Consider the following 18,045-nt stretch of genomic DNA (forward strand, 5'->3'; position numbering starts at 1 on the left):
TTATCAAAGGTAAAATAGAAAAATAAAGAACATAGATCCCAGCGTATATGTACATTGGCAAAAGTTACCGTGCCGAATTTTCGTTGTGTAGTACAAAGACGAAGCAATATTCATCTAAAATTAAATAATAATCTAACTTTTCAAGTATGTGAACACTATGTGTTGAATAATAAAAATCGATTTTTAGATCCTTACCGTGAATCTCATCATCTAAGTTGTCGGTTGTAGTCATAACGTTACGGTGAATAAATTATTTGGTAAAAATCTAAGAAATCATTACTCAGAGAACGCAAAACTAGGTACACTAATTAAACTCAATTACTTTCTTCATAATGACGTAAAGTGTGATTTTACTCGTGAATGGTCAGTAATATCATATTAAAGTAATTATGAATTTAGATAGTGATAACATATGGGTTAAAAATTTCAATTATTTGAAGTTGAGGGAGAAAGCTTCTAAAGTGACCAGTATCTGTCTTCAACTTTTGAGGCTGTAGATATCAGATTCAGATGGGTGTTTTCTAACAATCTGAAAAAAGACAAACATAAACAACAGATTTACAGATAAGATTTGTTAAATAATTTGATATCATTTTGATACACTCAACAACTGAGCTTATATGATGAAAAGTATTTCACAAAATATGTCCATCTATCAAACTTTTTTAACAGTAGCATCTCAAATACATTTACATATATTTAAACTAGATAACTGTAATGTCTGGTAAGAATTTTCATATCAATTTTTTTGAAACATGGCAAGCTGAGATCGAGAAAAGGATGTAAGTTTTTGTTTGGCCGTGAACTTGATCACATAAATCATTTTTATTTAGTTAAGTAGTTCGTTAATCTGCTTATATTGTTATTCATTTGCAAGTCATATAACGTGTCTTGAAAGACATGTGGATGAATCATAAAACAAGTGAAGACCTTCATTTATATTTTAAGGAAACAATAGGATAACTTATTCATAACTCAGAAACCATTCGTTCTGACGAACTTAGTTTTTAGTGATATCGTTTTACGGCAATACAACTAAAATCAAACAAAAGTTTACGGTTTTTAAAATTGTTGAGGGAATAAATGTTCATGTGGATTACTCACATACACAACAGTAAAATGAACCTAATCTCATTGGCATGGTCGACTATATTCTAGAAACCTAAAGACTATTTGTTAGATTTAGGTGTTGAAAATAACAACTATAAGTCAGAGTTCGTTTTACATGCATTTTTTGGCACTATATTAAGAGAACAGTGATAAAGAATAGGATTTTAATAACATCAACATTTACCTGTGGTAATTGTAAAGCATATGATCTGAATTCGTAAGCCCATGTGATAAAAAACATAATAATGATAAATCCTGCAGCCCACTCAAAACTTGTACTGCATAGATAAAATGAAAATCCCTGAAAGTAAAACCATTTAGGCATCAATCGTTATTCTCATGTAATATTTGAGTTCTACATTTACATATAATTATCTGGTTATTTGAACCTTGTCATATTCCAGATTAAATATTTAGATAGAAAAGCAACCACCAGATTCTAAGATATTTTGTTCATATGAAGTAAACCATACATGAATTATCAAACAAACAAATCGTAACTAAGTTCCTTAAAGTAAATAACAGAAATTAATCACGACGTTTCGATAAGAAACGACATGTTTTACAAACATCGAGATACTATATAAATATTTAAGTAAAACTTAGAAATTTAAGCACTATTAGAGCTAGGTAATTAAACATACAATCATAAACTAATATTACATTTTATTCATCACAACCTAATATAGACAAGCTAATGGGTCTTAAGGTGACTTTATTCATCTCATGACAGTGCCATGATTTCTTGCAGAAACTTTGAAAATTCAGCCAGAAATAGGATGTGTATGTTAATATAATAGATCTTGCTTCACTTGGATTAAGTTTAAAGTGTGATAAGAACTGAATCAAAATGATCGATAAGTCGGGAACAAACAATTTCAAATTCCTGCCATTAACACGTATTATTGATAATTAACACATTGCTGAATAGTGATATGGATGAACAAAGCTTAAATATTTACTGAACAGTTGTTAAACGAATTACCTTTGCAGGTAGTGACATACATTTAAAGGATGATTTTCATTCTGAACTGAAGTTAATGAGAGATTCATTCACCACGAAGAGGCATTGAACAATCATTGTTATATAGAATTTAATGTTAAAATCTACAACCGTTAAGGTGTAGAAGGATATCACAAACAGATCAATAAGTTTCACTGCGAAGAAGGAAGTCTACCATTAGTCAAGAAAACAAACACTTATGGTTCTCCCTAACTCATGATCATTATACTTTGCAAATATCTCCAAGAAATTTAAACATATGAATATAGAGTATTGTGCCGCATCACAAAACTGAAGAAATACACTTACACCTTGACCAGGATGCCGATAAGTCAAAGATTCTTCTTGTGTACCGTTGAAATTTATCCTGGAAACTGTATGACATATCGAAACTAAAACCAAAAATTTCAAAGTAGTCGAGTAATTTATCAGCGCAACAAAGTAAATGAAATAATTTACTAGTGGGTGACGAAGGAAAATCGTGCTATTTAACTTATTGACTGAAGTGAAAATAAAGACAATTAAATTACGACTCCATTGCTCGATAATACCGTACTTGCCGTGAGATTTGAAGCTTCTAGGTTAAAATCTTTGTACGGTCGTTGATGAGGAATTTTAAGGAGATTAAATGTAGGATGCAATAGATTTTCAGGGTATTTCCGTCCAAGGCATCTCTCATTTCATAAGAAAACTTAATTTTCTGAAATTCAAAATTGTAACCGACTTAATACCATCAAAAGTTCACTAGTACTGTGATTAAGTAAACTAAATGACTTTTTAGTACACTCAGCTTTCCTTTCACGAACCTTAACTACCTTGTGAACGTCTGTATAACTATAATCCAAATTCACGCTATACCACTTTCGATAGTTTCGAGTAAAGCATTATTATTCAGCCATGATGTTTTTCGAAGCTATGTCTGAGATTCTAGGATCAAAGTTGTCAACTATCAAATTACTTATAATCATATTATTTCTACAGTATCATTATCACATACATATTTCGTTTCACCTTTTTATACAAATATAAGTGTTTATCTAACAAAATACGTTCTGAAGAGAAACATTATTTTATAGGACTCTAAATCACTGCAGGACGCGTATCATCACAATAGTAAAAAGTCATCGACTTTCAACATTGCGTCAAATATATCGATCGATTAGGCAGTGATTTATTCTCCGGTACAACAGTAGGGTCGCATTCAGTGGAGCAGACATTAATAAGACAACTGAATAATAAAATTGGTAACCACTAGATGTAAAAATGAAGGCGACAAGTACTGTAAAGAGATGTCTAGTCAAAGGTCATTGATCGTAAGTAACCATATACGAATATGTTTGTAGTCACGGAAAAAGAGCATCTTGTATCCAAATGAATATATTTTGGTAATATAACCAGAGAGACTTAAAAACTACTTTTATGTCGAGAATTGATAGTTTTACTTTCTATACGAAAAAATTTTACTAGTATTCTCTGTGTTTTTTGTGACTTACAAAAACTTGATGTTATTCCTGCCATAATTCCTAAGAGAAGTCTAAAAGCCCATATACACCAATGTGTCCCAAGGTATCGCTTGCTAACTAAGGCACACAAAATGATATAAATAGTGGTTCCGAAAAAAGACATCCCAGCACCAATATCATGTATTAATTCAACGTTAACTTGCTAAAAATATAAAAAAAATCAAAATAATATGAATAAATATGAACATATAATAAGAATGTAAGGTGAATATTTATGACAGATGAAATTTTCTTGCTTCAAACGCCAACGTGTTATCCAATAACCTGCCAAGTCCCAAAAGCCACTCACTTGCACAAGGAAAATGAATTTGAACCGAATTTTTAACGATGTCGATGATTCCGCGTGTTCTGGATTCTACTTCTACCTAAAGTGTACTTATTCTACATACATCTGTGTCATAATGATATACAGAGACAATCCACACAGGATGCATAAATCCCGACCAAGGCTATTATTACACATATTTTTATTGGGTAATTATTAGGTAACTGAATTATATATATCCTTTTATCATGAGCTTTCATTTGACCTATTGGATACTGTTATACGATTTACCATTCTTAACTTATTCCCAATTTATTAGTTACAGTCTCTTACACTCACAGTCACTTTGGGGATGATTTGGCATAATTTTTATTTTTTATTTCATGGTGTGGTGCGGTCTGGTCTACTAGTATATAAACCACGTACGTCTGAAATACGCGATTCATACAGTAGAAACTGAGACTAAATTCTCAGCTCAATGGGCAGGGCTAGGCAAGAAACACCAATAAAGATTAAGAGTTGACGCAAGGCTTCTAATGCTGCTTAACGTGTTATTGTGTGGTGTGTGCTACCGATGTCGACATAAGTAGTGTATAACGCTAGTCAGGGATAGAATATCTGGCAGTAGAAGGTTGAGGAGGAAAAGACGGGAACAGAAAACAATTGATTTAGAAATGCAGGAACAATGAAGTCTGAGACAATTAATAAACAATTTGCAAATGAAGCATTTACTGTATGGTTCTCAGATTTTACTAAGACGTTCTGCAATTTTGTGTTCAAATACATTCGATTGTCCCCACTGGTGTACTTATTCACCACAATAATTTTAACACAAGAACAAGGTTATATAAGTCGATATTCAGATTGTCGACTTTGTCACCTGATAACTAGCAGAGCATAAGCCATTATAAAAATATCACAGATCAGATAATGACCACCACAACTCTGATCATCATTAAATGAAGTGCATTTAACAGATTATTAAAATAATAATCTTGAATGCGTAATTTATCTTATCATTAGCATATAAAAATGTAAGAACATTATCGTTACAAACAAAAGAAAAAAGTTATTTGTTTCACGGGGCTTTGTTCACTAAACCTCTAAAAAACTGCAGGTCCTGGGTTTGATTCCCAGTCGAGAGTTGGATGCACCCTGCTGCTGATTGACGTCGTTTTCGGTAGTTATCTACCTAAGGACATCTGGAGATGCAAATTGTAAAAAAACACTGATTAATATCTTCAATAATGATATGCGATTTACGTTTCGTTGTTCGATTTTACACGCCCAGTGATTTGCGGTTTTTCTTTAGAAGTTGTTGATGTTCATTTTATTTTCCATGGTTGTACAGTTATAAATTAGTCACTTCAGATAATGATTATAGGTGTTTTCTTTCAAATTATGTTATACAAACGATAAAGAAAGTTACAAAAAGACTTTTAGGTTAACAAATTTGATATTTCAGTTGTCCAAAGGCTTAACAGAATTTAGTATAATGATAAAAACCGATGGATGTAGACTGTTTTTGTTGACAGAACAGCACAATCTGTTTCATGAGTACAAAAAGTCAAATATGGAAATGTGTATATACTTCAAGATGGATTTGATAGAAATTATACCACTGATTATCTGAAAGTTAAATACTACTTTCCACTTCAGACTACGAGTTAATAAGCTAACGAATTTCACAACGAGATTTGGATTCAGAAATTTTTCCTATACTTGAACGTTTGTTCAAAAAAGTTTGATAAACAAACTGTACCCATTCATCGAAATTATAATCCGATTATATGTATGGGCAGCTCTTTACATTTATTACAGATACATGCATTTCAAATAGATTCATTTATGTAAACTTACTTGGAAATTCCCAACCAATGTTAAACCAATTGAAGCAACTAGAGACAATAAAAGCATAAAGTTAAGAACACATTTTGGTTGATGTATGCCCATAAATTTTGTTCTCTCCAATGCGATTAAATACCAGAAAAAGGAGCATATCAAACCTATAGTAGTGAAAAAATCACAACGGATAAAAATTTCACTAACTATATCAAGCTAAAAAGAACTTGTTTTTAAGTGGTTTAATAAGAATACCGAATATTTTGTATCTTTTTTAAGATTTGCAAATGATATTTAATATGTGAATGTTTATTTATAAGGTAAGACAGAACGATTTCAACCAAAATAAGAGAAAATTGACTTTATTGTAATTTAGCTGAGTTCCAAAGTTTTGTTTTACGTGTTGTCATTGTGACTTGTGAGTTGGTCTCATAATTTTACTTTATAGAACACGTCATTCATCATGTGATGAAAATTAATGTTTTAGCAAGTATTTATACATTAAGTGAGGATCGATATTGTCATTGGATTTTTACCATAAGAAAAGGTTTGTAAATAAGCAGAAGAATTACTAATTCGTTAAACCAAAAGGTAGAAAAAAATTATTCTAAAAAATCTGTGGTGCACACATTTACTATGCGAACATACATATGCAAGAATCATGCATAAAAATGCATATACTACATTACTACTTATAAACTGAGGTTTCCAATTAAACATAGCATTCTAACAGTTCACATCAATCAAATCAACTAATTAGTTTATGATTCAAAACAACAATAATAACGTTAGCATGAAACGTCTATAAATTTCGTTGTACTGAAATAGAAACAACACTAGTTTATTGTATAACAAATGAATAAAATTAAATTTTCTATCAATGAATAATAGGACGAAACGGCCGTCGAGTGCTTCCTGGTTTTCAATGGTGGCCTAGCATTGATCAGTTCATGATCTCAATTAAAAACTCAACAATCTCCACAATCCTATACTAATATTAACATAAAGCCGGTTTTCACTCGCCTAGGATTGAAAGGTGAGGAGATTTCATGAAGGATAGACGAAAGGCTTAAAGCAGTTCTGAAAAGAATGTTTCCTGTAGCCTAACTACTTTAGCACTAAACACTAAACGTTTCTTAAACGAATCAAAAGTGGATTAATACCCCTCTAAGATAATCTCTAAATGTGTTTACGAATCCACATGTATTTGTGAAAGTAAAAACATAGAAGGGCTGAAATAGGGGATTGACAAGGTTTCCCAAACGTATTCGCTCAAAGCTGTGCTTGAAAGGGATTAAGGTATTCATATGTGCGATCACCAGACATTTGATCGATAGTGCTCACAATACGGATGCAACAAAAATCTGTAATAATTAACAAATAGTAAACATCACTTCTATTCCGCTTTTCAGAGGCTATAAATTCAAGCGCTTTCAACTTGACCTCTGTACACAGAGCGAGTGTGCGGTAACCTTTTCGTCGTCATGAACGTTTGCCAATTACATTCTTACTTTTGTGTACTTAATAACTTAAAATAAAACAAATTACAATTACACACACCTGTGGTATCAACTTGAATTTTGTGTCAGATAGGTGCTTTGACTATCACTCATTTATTTACAATATTTTCTAGTCTCATGCACTTAGTTCCCTTTACTATCTTGAAGACAGAAAGAACAAAATATTGATCAGATAAATGCAACAGAGACTTAACTGGCTCAACAGAAAGACAAATCATGAGCGTACTCAGGGAGTTATTGTAGAGGAAAAATATTAATAGCCTTCACCGCATATGTATAGCCTGCCGAAGATTCATAAATAGGGCATCTCGCTTAAGCTTATTTTGTCAACGGTAAATTCACCTCATCACAAAGTTGCACACCGGCTAGAGGAAAACTTAGAATCCGATCGTCACCACTTAGCCTCTTTTCGATTTGCTGACAGTCTCAACCACATAAATATTGCTAGTAAGTCTATGGTTTCTTTTGATATGACATCTCTTCTTACCAAAATAACACTTCAGATAACCATAGACATAATTTTTGAGCAATCTAACCTCCTATCTCTACCAGTGCCAGAACTCGAACGACTGCTAAGTATGTACACGAAAGATGTACAGTTTCAATTTGATGACACCATACGCCATCAAAATAGTGTAGAAATGGGAAGTCCACCTAGTTCTGTCCTAGCAGATTTACTCACGGCTAACTTTGAAAAGACCAAGCTTAAAGGAGCGATTAATGAAATGATATGTTACGCAGGGTATGTTGACGATACTTTTATTGTATGTAACGATCAACAGCAGACAAAACACCTGGTTAACGTCTTTCGCGATGGTGATACAAATATTCAGTTTACCATGGAATACGAAAAGGATAATGAGTTCCACTTTTTCAACATTACAGTACAACAGAGATAGGATGGTACAGTTCAACATTCAGCTTATCGAAAAGATACATGGGATGATATTTATATGAAGTTTAACAGCTTTTGTTCGATAAGTTACAAAACGGCACTTATCAAAACACTTCCACAGAAAGGAACGGACATGTACTTTCAATACACTGAAAGCAAAATTATTGAACGTTGAAGAAATCCTAAGAGGCAGTGGGCATCCAAAGGAATTTATTGAGCAATATAGGAAAAGTAAAGACAAAACACTCCAAGAAACTGCAGAAGAAAAGAAACCTATATTCATTCAACTTGAGTCCAAAAGTGACGGCGTTTTAATGACGACAAGCAGTAGATTAAAAACGACATTGACTAAAACTTATCCTGTATGAAACAATATGTTCTTTACTCCAATCGAAGATCGACAGTTACACCTTTCATGTTACTGCCCACTGCGTATGCGAATTTACATGCACTTGTTGAAACATTCACATTTGTAGAACAGCAAAAACGGCCCATGTCCGATTCCAAGAACACATCCTAAAATGTGCCAACTGAACTTAAGGCTTTTAACATTACTATTGCCAAATATTTCTGTGACACAAGGTATCAAGTTGACAGACTGAAATCTTTCAGCATTATCAATCGACAGCCAAATTCCACTTTTGTTAAACTTCTCGGAGCGATAGCCATCAAACGACTCAAGCCAGATTTATGTATCCAAAAGGAAGTAGTTGCAAATCTTCCCTTATCATGACGATTTCATTATCAGTTCATTACATCACTCTTGCACCTGTTTTTCCCTCTTATTTTAGTTGCATCACTACCATTAAATTCATAATTTTATTTTTAGCTAACTGATCCCAACATATGGTATCTTAAATGCTTTTGATTTATGTTCAACTACATTATATAATCAAGTAATTATTTTATCGCTATAATTTCTTACTAATATGTCTGATAATCTAGAATCCCATCTCACATATCATACGTCTTTGTAACACTTTATATATCTTCACCCTTATTACTCCACTATGATGATACATATCTATTTTTACTGTTATAAGCATGCAAACTTTACAGTGATTTTGATTTTTTTAATATCATAAATTATAAGTAGGTGATGAAAGCCATACAAGATAAAATGAATTCACGTTATTTTGTTCAATTATTTGTTTCTAGTCATTGTCTACTATTATGATTCATAACTTCAACCTGATCTTCACATGACTTCATCTTCAACATATAAATACTATCAGTATAGAGTTGTGGAGATTGTTGAGTTTAGGTTGATATCACGAATGGATCGATGTTAGATCATTATTAGAAACCTGAGAGCACTAGACAGCCGTTTCGTCCTAGTATCGGATTCCTCAGAAGTGCGCATTAAGACCGTTGGATGCCTACTCAGTGGTCTAGAAGTTGGGCGTTTGCGCGCGAGACCGAAGGTCCTGGATTCGAGTACAGCGTGCAGGATTGTAGATGAGCACTGTTGAGGAGTTCCAAAATAGGACGAAACGACCGTCTAGTGCTACCAGGTTTTAATTGGTGATCTAATATCGATCTATTCATGATATCAATCTAAATATAGATACCAATCAGCCTTAACTCCCTGATCTAATATACTGCTTCCTTTTCTTATTTCGTATGTCGTGTTGAACTAAACTTCATTGATTACAGTGTATAAAGATTTTTGCAACAATATTACCGATGTAAATTGGAACGTCTGTAGCTGATGAGAAGCCTTGAAATCTAGTGAATCTATGTTATTTTGCAAATCTTGTTCTTTTCGCTTTATATAAATATCTATGTGCGGGTTTAGGATAACAGATCTTGGGTTTGGGCACGAAATTTATTCATCCGTTTGGTTAAAGGGCGTTTTGGGAATTTAGCTGATGTCAGTCAGTGAAAACTTTAAATCTAATTGCTAACCCTCACCATCAACTGTAAATCATAGTCATCATTCTTCACACAGGTTTATAACTCTCATTTGGCCCTAGCAAGTGAGTGGACATTTTCAAGGCCATTTTAACTTCGCCCAAAGGTCGGCCATAAATTATAGTCTCACCTTACGTAATTTCTACACAATTTAGAATGCATATCAACTTTAAAGTCTGTAATTTAATCCGTTATTTTAAAAACCCAGAATTTGATAAATTATCGCATTATAAAAAACTAAAAGTCATATTTCGTTAAACAACCGTGGGTGACTTTATTCATCAAGAGAGGGTATTCTAATAAAATTGTCATTTGTAGCAACAATGCGTAGAACTATCAGTTGGCTTTCTTATTTTGAGCATGTAAATAATTTGCGGTTTAAGTCGAACGAGCTTCTTTCTAGCTGAAAAGTCGAACGATCATATTACTCCAGTTTCATTAAAATGTATTCATTTAGCTGAAACATTAAAAATCAGATTGGTTGACAATATATTTTAAAAACTAGCCATTAAATCTATTCGAACAGACGGAAGTTATTCACTTTATAATGTGAACTCTATCATTGTTTAATATGTATGTAAACTACTTTGAGCAAATAATTAATCAATGAGTATGTGCGAAACCATTATTCTGGAATACAACAATTTTTAAAAAAGCCTTTAGTTAGTTTTCTTCGATTGATGGTATTAAAGAATAAAATTTATCAAACCTTACTTGGATACAAGCTGTCTTCAACCCATATAACAGCACCAATCAATAAATAATGGTGTTGAGATTTTACTTGAAACAAATATGGAAATATAAAATACTAAAAATACTAAACAAACTGGATAGATTCACAAAATCGATAAATCCAAGTCTAATAATCTTATAGTTTACTTTTAATAACGTTATCACTTAGACTAAATAATGATTCCATCTTTTTAGATGATTATAGATGGCTATTAACAGTATAGATAAATAGGATTCATAGCCAAATGCACTGAAATTGTACGCAAACGCTAAGCTGTATTTAACAGCTTTTTTAATTCTTGAGTAAATTCCTCCAATGTGGTATTCAAATACCAAATAGCTAGTCTAGAAAGAATTTATCTATGCATGTCGATAGATTAGGTCAAGACTTCAAAGTTAATTTTCCCACTTTTATGAAGGACAGTACAAATGGTGAAAGATGACTTGTCTTCTGGCTTATTTACCGTACAATAATCAGAGTGAAAGTATACAATATTAACAGTCAGAAAAGGTTTCAAACAAAATTGTCTTGAGAATTTCCGTCGCACAGTAGAAAAAGTACAGAGTAATTAACCATTAGTTTGGATTTCATTTCCAAATAAATCATTATTTTTATTACTTTTTCTCAACTTGTTTAAATCTACTTGAACTATAATTAAAATCGTGATAATTTCTTTTGCTGAATATACTTTCTTTGATAGAATTATGAAACTCAGACTTACTGATAAAAGCAGCTAAGTTTAATCCCTCACCAAATATACAACTTTCTGGTGGATAAGCACCTGTAGAGCTGAAAAAGCGTATAAAATATATTTAAAATGGGTTTTACGGTAACGTAGACAAGAAGAACCATAGATTTCTATCAAACTATCGATTGAGGCATAAGAAAGTAATAATCCTTAAATTCGTTTACACATAAGCTAAGCCAATATCATATTCTTATTTAAAATAAAAAATAAAGCCGTTTAGCTGAAAAAGTATATGAAATAAAGTAGCATCACATATATAAGATAAACTTTCTGATGAAATTCAGACGTCAAACAGATCTAATGTTCATACCAAGGGCTAGACGTAGGGTCTATTGGTAAAAATATCAGTGTGTTATTCATTGGGTTAAAGAATAATGATGACCGCAGTATTATCCAATAGATCGATATTTTTACAATTAGTAATATACGCATCCGATGATATGTCCCTTTGTTAAGGAAGAAATAACACACTTTCTTAGAAAACAAAGGTCGAAGATAGGCTTACATCAAGCTTCATCAGTAAAAAGATAAAGTCCAAACCTTCAAGATAATCGGCTACCTTCGATTAAAAAAAGATGATTTACTTAAATGCCCACGTCAAAGACCAAACAGATGCTAATAACTTAGAGAATAGGATTTCGAATGTCCTTGAAGGAAAATATTTTACAGAGACTATGAGAACAATGTCCTATGGTCGACTTATATTTTCGGAAATCTCTCGTATCTGACCGCTTTTGAGTTTATTAGCTAAGTTACTTGTTCTTATGAATCAATGTATCCTGATATTTTGATGTTTATTTTTCCTAAAAGCGTTCAAGAATATTATTTTGGGTGGGTAATTATGGACTACATAAATTGAATTGAAAGTCTTATAGTAGAACATGAAGTAGATATTAGCTCTAAAATCAAAACAGGACTCATTTTAGCAGCATTTAACAAAGTAATAAAGGCCTGTAAAACTTAATAGTTACCGCCTTATTGTGGTCTAGGAGCTCTCGATAAACAAATAAAAAGCCCGAACTAGGAATAAAAAAGAAATTCGTTTGACTTCTTTTGAGATTGAACCAACCAATAGTTCTTCTTTACATATCTTCATCCCCCTTTATCACGCAGTGGGACTCTTGCTTTTTATTTATACTTCTTTTTATTGACTACAATTCAGGTCCCAGGCTTATCTTACTGTGAAACGCAATTCGTTTTGTAATTATCTTTATTTGCCTTATGTCTATTAAATACTCCAGCTCTTTTCAACCTATGATATAATTAACACATTATTCCAAGTCTATTATATGTTTTTCTGTGTTCGATCTGTCGTCTTTTTCATACTTCATAGTTGTAAAACATTATATACAAATGGTTGTACAACTCTGAAAATTAAATTTCCGCAAAAAATCTCTTTGCTGAAAAACATTCATTTTTCCGTCTCACAGTGAGCTTTTTGTTTACTCGCAAACGCGATTGCATTTCCTGATAAGAAAAATGGCTTCAGTTCAAAAAGTCTAATTTTACATTTTATGTGACTCATTAGTTTAAGACTGTCTAATCAACCTGTATCATGAATGTATTTAGGTTATTTTGAATGAAATCTTACGTCGTGAGCTAGGGTTTCAAATCACTTACTGCTGACTTCTCAAGTATTTCCTCCGGATGTCCTCAATGCTTCCACGCAACTCACAATAATAGTGTATGATGCTCCAGACTTCAGTGCCCAATAAGTTACTGAGGTTAGTAAATTATTTTGATCATGAAAAAATTGGAAGCAGTCTACTTTGAAGCTACTAACTAGTCAAAAACTTCAACTCATTAACCAAATTATTTTCTTGATTGAAGGAAAAATGTCAGTCAGATTTTAAATTTGGTATCATTTTAGACTTAATAAACATTCCTTAAAGGTGTATCAGTTATTAACAACTTCATTAAAGTTCAAAGCCCTGTCAAAAACATCACTATTGTTGCTAGCTCGTCAAACATTACAAATGATTTGTTTCAACCATCTCTTATTTGCCTACGACCGAATTTTACATGGAAACACAAATTTCCGTCCTTGCATATCTGCAATCTGCTTACGTCTTCTATTTTTTGAAAGTTATAAACCTCTCACAGTACTGTACATTGTTAGTGGGCTAACTAAAGAGTTTCAGATGGCTATTAATTTAACACAATCTAGATTAAATATAATGCAGTAATGCATTATTACAATCAATATGTATTTACTTGCCTGATAAATGGCAATTCTGCATTTACATGTCCTCTATGGATGGAAATAAGATATCTATATTGAAGTAAACAAAAAGATTTTATTACATAATAAAATCATCGGGTTTAGTTCTAAAAGCAAATAACTTATAAAATGCTAATTTTTTACGAAAGATTGATTTAGTTAACAGATTACATTTTCAAGTTATGCTATTAAATAACAAGCAGTGAACTTACGGGACTGTATTTAACACTCATATCATATTGCTCTATTAGTACTCATCCAAAAACCCGTTTAACAAATAGGGATGTTCAAATACATCCATCTGAAATGACTCAAAAACTGTGTAGACTTGGATCGATAACTCATATTTTTATCTTATTAAGGTAAGAAGCAAAAGATAGTATATATATTCAACTGTATGATGAATCCACGACTGAATGTGTGAACTACTTCACGGAGTAATCCAAAAAAATCACACTTTAGTAGATCTTCATCTACCTAAAATATTTATTCACACAATTTATGACCGCTCTTAGAATGCCAAAGGGGTATTTTTCAGTTTCAGGAAATATTTTTCTTACTACCATCTTCAAGTTAAATATTTGCGATATTCCAAACATATTGCAAATACCTGGTAACCTCCATATTTTTCTGATGCTATCTCAATAACGTTACATAGGGGTTATGTTTATCAGAGAAGTTGAGGTTGGAAGGTTTTTGAAGTTTACTTTTATTCATTGTTACAAACTTTTAATTAGAAAAAAAACGGAATTTAATCGTGAAAAGTGATTGGAAACCAAGCCTGGAAAGAAACCGGATAGTCTCTATTTGAATATGACATGAATTTTAGAGCTAGGAAACACCACGAGCAACAAGATTGATTATGTTGCTGACAACGTGGAGACTCAGTAACAATTGTATGATTTACAAAATATACTACGTTAACAGATATTTCAAAGCCGTGAAGAACATTCAAAACTCTGGGTCTAATTAAGTCAGCAGCCAAAAAATATATTTTGGACTTAATTACTTTTGCATTTGTTTAAGAGATAAACTTTTGTTCTGCGTTTACAATTCAAATAAAACTGGACTTCATCATGCATGCATTAGAAGTTAACAAATAAGCAATAGAATTATCTAGATTTCAGTTAGTTTTTGCAAACTATTACGGTCTCAATCGATTGTCCAACTACCTCTTCCTATTCTCGTTTAGTTTGTAAGACATAATACGTCCGATAGTTGTAAGTTACTTGAGAATTTAGAAATATATACTCTTTTTGGGTGAACTTGTCATGTATGGGAATAAAAAAGCCAATTAGTTTTAAATACTCTGGAACTTTAACTAGAAATTTATTCCTTCCATCAACTAACAGAAGAATGTTCACAAAGTTGTTTCCAACAGAGCACAACAGTAATCATGTTACGTAAAAGACTTAAATATGTATATGTTTTACATCTGAAATAATAAACACGGGAATCAACTTACGTTGTTAGGACTGTAAAACTCATGATCAAAGCCAATAAAAGCGCAACCCACTGCAGACCAATATGAGGACATGCAACAAACATATCGCTGAGTTCTGTGTATTAGCTGTATATAACCTGGAATATATTGGATGCCATATTTTATAATGTCACTTTTGCACAAAACAGTATCCATAGTCTGTCAATTTTTATCATTTGCTATTCAAATTTGTTTCGGGGAAAAACTTAGTTAGTTTGCCTTAATAGGTCTATTTTTTGTTTATTTATAAACCATTTCGAAATGGTTGAGCCTAAACAACTCTATGACATGAAACATACTATGTCCCTGTATAAACAGTACACATGCAACAGAAACGTCAAATGACATATGTAACGCATAAGTGTGAAAGTTCGAACTAACACTATCAGATCTACAGTCCTTCTACGATTTGTAAAAAATGGCTGTGATCTGTGTGTTTAATGATGATTGTTTTGAGCATCCGTATGAGCTTTATCCATAATTCCAGTAAAATATCAGCACCTTCTGTTGATATATTCAAAACAACATTGGACCTCCACAGCGTTACAAACTGTAAGGATTAATATAGATCGACAGACCTGTCCTTATTACTGAAGACTGAAGACAATAAATGTACGTGAATTTACGGGGTTTTAATATCTCCAGGTGCAGGTCTCTTCGCATGCACAAAAGTACATTATACATGAATCTGCTGAGTTCTGTTCCATAACCTACGTTAAATGCAATTTTCAAATTTTGCTAATGTATGTGTGTATCGGATTGATATTCACGGCTAACATAAAAACGATATGAATAAATAAACAATTTGCAGAAGAGAGGCTGATAAAAAATAACGAAAGCCTTAGATTACGTCGTAACAATTATTAAAGACAGAAAGTATCTCCATAATAATATTTTGCAGTCGAATCTTCAAGAAATGAATTGGTAAATTGAAAAAAGCACAAGTTTCCAGAGGAAATTAAGATCAGATATTTTATCAGCAATATATCCAAAAAAACCGAACCAGAATTTACTGAAGTACTCAAAAAGATATTGACATATGATAACGAAGGTATTTATGCACAAACTAAAGACAAAAAATAAGTGCAATAAAACCAACTGTTATATAACATATATATCTGTGATAGACCTGAAAATGAACAATCGGTTGATATAGAAGTATGTCACGATTTGCGTACAGCCTAAATGTTTTTTTTCACATTCTAAAGAAAATAACACTGCCCTAGACGTGATAAAAACAAATGAATCCTAGCCAACGATTCGCTGGCTGAACTTACACTAAATATTGAAGATTATCAACAAAGATTTGTAAAAATGCGAGTGTGAAATTAGGACAATCGTATAGTGTACACTAAAAGTATTGTAGAAATTGAGTTCAACTAAAAATTTTCGAATGCAAGTTACTACTTACTTTTCGCGCATATTGACCTTCAAATATCAAGACCGTGAGCTAAAAGGTCAGTTTCATCTTCTTTTTCAATTCAGAAATGTCAGAAGGGTGGTTAGCCACTGTAAATCCTAGCGGCCTCCTGTTTGATATAGTCTTTAACATGCTGTTGAAATAGTGGGCGCGCTATTTAAAAAGGACAGTGGTATTGTTTCTCGTTGAATTAGTTGACTGTTTTGATCGTAACTTACGTATCAAAACTGCGATTCACACTTTAATTGAATCTACTACAGTTAAAGTGCTATTCTATTGAGTTTTTTCGGCTTTCGTGTATTTATTACATTCGAAAGCATTCTGGTCTGTATCAAAGTACTTTAGTTAAGGTTTGAAATCTTGCTTAAGTTTGTCTTGTGGTAACCTTTTATTCGTTGACTGACATTTGTGTTCATACTGTGATCAGATTGTGTGTTACACCTTGATCTGACTAAAATGGTTGGTAGTACTCACAAATGTGGACAACCAAACTGTTTGTTCCCTGTGGAGGAGGGAATGCAGTGTGACGAATGCAATAATTGGTTCCACAAAGTGTGCACCTGTTTAAGTCCCACCGCATACAAAAGATGTTCGGAGCCTAACTCACATTGGCTTTGCATATTTTGCTGTGCCAACAAGGCATTACTAATACAGGAGGCTATGAGCCTATTGGCTTTGGGCTGTAAGAAGAACGATGGCATATGCGCTGACAACACGGGCACTGACAGTGACGAATGTGTGAGTGTAGTACCTGCTGTTACGCAACGCCTCAAACAACCGACTCTGACCGACGTAAAAGTGAAATCTCCGTTGACATTAACAGGGGGAGTAGTACCACCTGGTACTGACATTGTTAATAATACATCTTTAGTGGGAATCGAAGATCTGGATAAAACAGTCACCGTTCCAAATAGTCCCAGTGTTATGAGGGATGAAACTTGGACTACGGTACGTAGGAAACGAAACGAAAAGAAAAAAGCTGTAAGCAGTACACAGGTAGTTAATAACTCACTGGTGGACTCAAATTGTGAGCCACAAATTGCACTACCAAGATCTGATGTTTAGAGTGAAACCCATCCTGGCGTGACTGAGAAGAAAAATCTAATAACATCGAATATTATTGTGAGCAAATTGCGGGAGTCAAACGACCCTGATCCGAAAATTAGACACGCGCATGACTTAGAAAAGCTAGGAGAATACATTCGTAGTATTTTACCAGATAACTCCAAAGGAGTTCAGGTCAAAAAATTGGTAAGAATAGGCAAGAGGACCGAGGACAATGTCGAACCCGGTCCATGCAGACTCCTTAAGGTAATCCTAGGATCGGAGAAGCAACGGGATCTATTGTTAAGTAGCGCTCGTTGTCAC

General features: G+C 32.9%; 1 protein-coding gene across 5 annotated transcripts; it reads right to left on the reverse strand.

Moving 5' to 3' along the window:
• Positions 1-109: 109 nt before the first annotated feature.
• DRAM1_3 (DNA damage-regulated autophagy modulator protein 1) lies at positions 110-16,689 on the reverse strand. Of its 5 annotated transcripts, XM_051218464.1 has the most exons (10): positions 16,535-16,689; positions 15,240-15,355; positions 13,772-13,825; positions 11,527-11,594; positions 10,787-10,852; positions 5,762-5,907; positions 3,607-3,778; positions 2,423-2,505; positions 1,295-1,411; positions 110-529 (listed from the first exon to the last, which is right to left on the reverse strand). In XM_051218464.1, exons 2-10 carry the CDS (start codon positions 15,320-15,322, stop codon positions 479-481), a joined length of 840 nt encoding a protein of 279 aa, XP_051073937.1. In that variant the 5' UTR covers positions 15,323-15,355; positions 16,535-16,689; the 3' UTR covers positions 110-478. The 5 variants fall into 5 exon arrangements, with proteins under 5 accessions (XP_051073937.1, XP_051073938.1, XP_051073939.1 ...); XM_051218465.1 differs by lacking the exon at positions 10,787-10,852 and having other exon boundaries at positions 16,669-16,689; XM_051218463.1 differs by lacking the exon at positions 10,787-10,852 and having other exon boundaries at positions 1,295-1,319.
• Positions 16,690-18,045: the final 1,356 nt, after the last annotated feature.

This window comes from Schistosoma haematobium, chromosome 1, assembly GCF_000699445.3.
Source record: "Schistosoma haematobium chromosome 1, whole genome shotgun sequence".
NCBI classification, from domain to species: domain Eukaryota; kingdom Metazoa; phylum Platyhelminthes; class Trematoda; order Strigeidida; family Schistosomatidae; genus Schistosoma; species Schistosoma haematobium.